The following is a 5,000-nucleotide window of genomic DNA, read 5'->3' as shown; positions in this document are numbered from 1 at the left end:
AGAGAAACAGTGTCTCATCCTGACTTCAGCTCTGAAATCAAACCCATCACACCTGAGAGAACTGAACCTGAGCAGGAATGAACTACTAGGAGACTCTGGAGTGAAACACCTCAGTGATCTACTGATGAACACACAATTCAAGCTGGAGAAACTAGAGTTAGTATCATTATACTCTACAGCAGTTACAGTCAGATTAAAGATTACTGTTTACTTTCAGAAAGTCACCATGAAATTACATTTCCCATGATCCATTGCACTGATTAACCATAACTGAAGGCGATTCATCTGTGATTATGAACGTGATATTTAATAGCTTGATAGTGAACTATGGTTCTGTTTATTAAATGCTGCTCCATCTGAAATCAATCACTTTAAATAATAGTGTAAGTATTAAAATAACAAACTCAAATGGACAAAAATGTGTTTTAAGCTTATTAATATTTTGAGTCTCTTCTCCCTCACCTCACAGTGCTTTAGTCCAGGGCCTGCATTCTTCTTGTACATATCACACACACACACACACACACACACACACACACACACACACACACATTTTTCGATGAGTCCACTAGAGATAATAATGTTACCTGCTTGACAGAAAGGGTTGCCAGGTTTTCAAAACATAATCCACCTAATTGCTTCTCAAAACTAGTCCAAACTAACCACATTTCGAGGGGGTCCCTTGGTAAAAATAGCGTTCCGGGGCTAAAATACACGTCACTGGGGTCGTTTCAACCCACGGCAACATTGATAAAGTTTCAGATCGATGAGAAAACTGCAGACTTGGCAACACTGTGAGGATAGTAATGTCTACAACAGACTCAAGCACTGTCTCCTGCTGCACTAATAGTAGTAAGACTTTCCTCTGTGGATACACTTCCTCACAAGTGCAATTCTAGCTTTTACGCCCAGTTTACGCCCTGCATGTGATTTATTGAGCAGCCCTACATTCAGAAGAGCACATCAGTTTTTCAGCCTGGTTCTCTTCTGAGAAGCTGGTGACCCATCAAATATAACAACAAAACATACATTAATAATAGTAATGATATTATTGCATTTTATTAAGGGTTTATTTAAATAAAATAATGAACAAAATAATAAAGTGTGATAATTCTATTTTATTTTAAAATAAAAAGGGAGTATTAAATCCAAATACAATTATTTTATAGTAAACTTAAAAATAAAGTGCTAATATTATTATTTTAACTAGAATTTGAATTTCTTTCATTTTTCATCTTCAAACTTAAACTCAGCAAGCTTTTATTTTGGCGGATTGCTCGTAAGTCTATGTGCTTCTGGGTTTAGTCTAAAGAGCGTCAGTGAATGAAATGTCTCAGTTCTGCATTGTGCTTTGAAAACATTAACAGGAAGCCTAGATTTATTCTTTCAGTTTGAATAGAAATCTTATACAGTACAGTTTGTGGATCTAAAATAGTAATTGTGCTTTAACAGCTGTCAATCATGTCGGTCCACAAACACACACTCTGAACTCATTTATAGCACATTTCTTATTACATAATAATAATTTAAAAAAAAGTATTGCTACATGTACTGTTAAGCTAACTGAGACTTGTTATAGCACTTGTGTATCATTACTCTCTCGTTGGTCTGATTGCTTCAGTTGTCTTCATTTCTGAGTTGCTTTGAATAAAAGTGTCTGCTAAATGACTAAATGTAATGTGAGTGTAAGGTTTTGGCAGTTTTTTATTTGTATTTTTTTATTTATTGCACTGTATGGTGTTAACACATGATGAATTACTCACACATGAACATAACGTGTCTGATTCATTGTGTTTTCTCTTTCTGTCTTCAGTCTTTGGGGATGCAGTATTACAGAGAAACAGTGTCTCATCCTGACTTCAGCTCTGAAATCAAACCCATCACACCTGAGAGAACTGAACCTGAGCTGGAATAAACTACTAGGAGACTCTGGAGTGAAACACCTCAGTGATCTACTGATGAACACACAATTCAAGCTGGAGAAACTAGAGTTAGTATCATTATACTCTACAGCAGTTACAGTCAGATTAAAGATTACTGTTTACTTTCAGGAAAAGAGAAAGATGTGACGTGTGGCCAAATATAGTGTCCTATACTCTGAACTTTGTAACACACACACACACACACCGTGAACACACACTCTCACTCTCTCTCTCTCTCTCTCTCTCTCTCTCTCTCTCTCTCTCTCTCTCTCTCTCACACACACACACACACACACACACTCTCTCTCTCTCTCTCTCTCTCTCTCTCTCTCTCTCTCTCACACACACACACACACACACACACACACACACACTCTCTCTCTCTCTCTCTCTCTCTCTCTCGCACACACACACACACACACACACACACACACAACTGTAGCACCGAGGAACAGTTGGGGTTCAGTTCTTTCTCATCTCAGTCAATCACCGGAGATCACAGTAATCCAGTTCATTAAAAATGTATTTAAGTAAATTGTAATTCAGAAACAGAATTTTCTTGATTTCTCACATTTAAACTCAACTTTCACATTTAATGTTATTTTAAGTAGTTCTGTAGTTCATCCTCTGTCTACTTTGTTCATCTTTTTTCTTCTGTTTTTGTTTATGGTCATATAATAAGGTTTTTGGCAATGTTTTAATTATTACACTGTATGATGTTAACACATGATGAATTACTCACACATGAACATAACGTGTCTGATTCATTGTGTTTTCTCTTTCTGTCTTCAGTCTGTGTGGATGCAGTATTACAGAGAAACAGTGTCTCATCCTGACTTCAGCTCTGAAATCAAACCCATCACACCTGAGAGAACTGAACCTGAGCGGGAATCAAATAAAAAACCCAGGAGTGAATCACTTATGTGACGTACTGAAGGATTCACGCTGTAAACTGGAGAGATTGAGGTCAGTAACATTCACAGACAAGAATCAAAATGATGAAAATCACTTTGTTTAACTCTTATGTGCTGTTCAAGGTCTTTTCAGACCCCAAATGATGTTTGCTGAAATAAAAACAAATGTTCCCTTTATCTAAATGATATATATAAAATTATATTCTTTTTATATAAAAACCTATTTAAAAATATATTTTTAATTAATAAATTTTATACATTTACAAAATATCATAAATCCTTCAAAAAGACTACATAAATGTAGAGTAAAAACATTAATAAATGACACGGGGAAGTCGTGGCCTAATGGTTAGAGAGTCGGACTCCCAATCGAAAGGTTGTGAGTTCGAGTCCCGGTCCGGCAGGAATTGTGGGTGGGGGGAGTGCATGTACAGTTCTCTCTCCACCTTCAATACCACGACTTAGGTGCCCTTGAGCAAGGCATCGAACCCCCAACTGCTCCCTGGGTGCCGCAGCATAAATGATGCCCACTGCTCCGTGTGTGTGCTCACAGTGTGTGTGTGTGTGCATTTCGGATGGGTTAAATGCAGAGCACAAATTCTGAGTATGGGTCACCGTACTTGGCTGAATGTCACTTCACTTTCACTTTTACTTTTGAACCTATCTTAGATAGGACTGCTCCGGTTGTGTGCTCACAGTGTGTGTGTGTGTGTGTGTGTTCACTGCTCTGTGTGTGTGCACTTTGGATGGGTTAAATGCAGAGCACAAATTCTGAGTTTGGGTCACCATACTTGGCTGAATGTCACTTCACTTCACATTTTGTAACAAAATGTCCTTTTGTTGGCTGTGTTCTCTGAATCAATAAATCCATCACAGAATACACGATGGAGGAAAAACACACACACCTTGTTATCCCCATTAATCAGGAATGTCAGTCTTTTATAAAGTGAATTTTACATAAGTTATTTTTATATAAAAACCTATTTAAAATATATTTTTTAATTTATTTTATAAATTTAAAAATATCATAAATCCTTAAACTACATAAATGTGGAGTAAAAACATTAATGAACTGAGTAAAATTACATAAAAAAATATAGAGCCCAAACAGCACGAGTGTCGTCCCCAAACGAACAGCACATAAGAGTTCAACAAAACACTTTATACTCAATATCTCATGATGAATGTGTTCACATTATATTTGTGAAAGATTCTTCATCTTAATGATGTGTTTGTAAGATGATCTCTCTTCCTCTGTTTGTCTCTTTCTAGTCTTTATGTCTGTGGCATTACAGATGTTTCTTCTTTAACTCAGTCTTTGACAAACACAAAAGCTCTGCAGTTTCTAAAAGAGCTTGATCTGAGAGATAATATGATTGGAGACTCAAAGCAGAAGCTCATTGATGTGCTACGAGACTCAAACTGTAAACTGAGGTGAGTAAACTTCACTTTGTGATATTAAAGAGATTCATTTACCTCTGATATGTGAACAAATATATACTTTCAGATATTAGTGAAAAGAGTTGATCAAATGATCATCAAGCTTTATTTCAAAGGGTTTGTGTCAGAATGAAATGTAAAGTTGATAAAAATGTTGAACACAAAGGAGGAAAGAGAAGAAAAGCAGACTGTCACAGCTTTCTACAGCAACAGCTGCTTTATTAATGAGATCAGTAATAGTGAATCATTAGAGTTTGAAATAGATTTGTTCAGATTGTAGGAAAACGCTGGTAAAATCAGAGCAGATTCAGCTTCAGCTCACAGTCGTCCAGCATCACATGATCAATGTCTCTGTCTCTTGTGTGTTTTTACTTTGACAAGCAACACGTCACATTACTTTACACTTACTTTCTGTAAGAGATAATGTACCTCCAGCCGCTTGTTATCACAGAATAAACCCGACAGGGTGATCCGGACTTGTGTCCTCCTGAAGAGACTTATTCTGTGATAACATCCGGCTGCATCTGCATTATCACACTTATTATATGCTTTCTTGACACACAAGTGAAGAATTAGACACAATTTAGATTCAGCTAAACACTTCTGCTCCGTTAGCAACTTTTGATTACAGGATTTTAATGTAACTTTTTACTGTGATTGAAATATAGCAACTAATTAATACTTTATTCCACTGAACTCTGATTATCTTCTCTTCTGTTCAATC

At 36.5% G+C, this 5,000-nt stretch overlaps 1 protein-coding gene across 2 annotated transcripts in view; it reads left to right on the top strand.

Moving 5' to 3' along the window:
- LOC132159374 (NACHT, LRR and PYD domains-containing protein 3-like) overlaps positions 1-5,000 on the top strand; it is a 229,444-nt gene that overhangs the window by 32,717 nt on the left and 191,727 nt on the right. The window contains exons 13-16 of one of the 2 annotated variants that reach the window (XM_059568876.1): positions 1-156; positions 1,814-1,990; positions 2,715-2,888; positions 4,109-4,270. The exon at positions 1-156 is cut by the window's left edge and continues 21 nt beyond it. In XM_059568876.1, coding sequence (XP_059424859.1) covers positions 1-156; positions 1,814-1,990; positions 2,715-2,888; positions 4,109-4,270 — 669 coding nt within the window. Of the gene's footprint in view, positions 157-1,802; positions 1,991-2,714; positions 2,889-4,108; positions 4,271-5,000 lie in introns of those variants that run through there. The other variant, XR_009437835.1, reaches the window with a different exon arrangement.

The sequence above is a fragment of the Carassius carassius genome, chromosome 16 (assembly GCF_963082965.1).
Source record: "Carassius carassius chromosome 16, fCarCar2.1, whole genome shotgun sequence".
NCBI classification, from domain to species: Eukaryota; Metazoa; Chordata; class Actinopteri; order Cypriniformes; family Cyprinidae; genus Carassius; species Carassius carassius.
The sequence above is the reverse complement of the archived record's forward strand: the minus strand, read 5'-3'. Positions and strand labels throughout refer to the sequence as shown.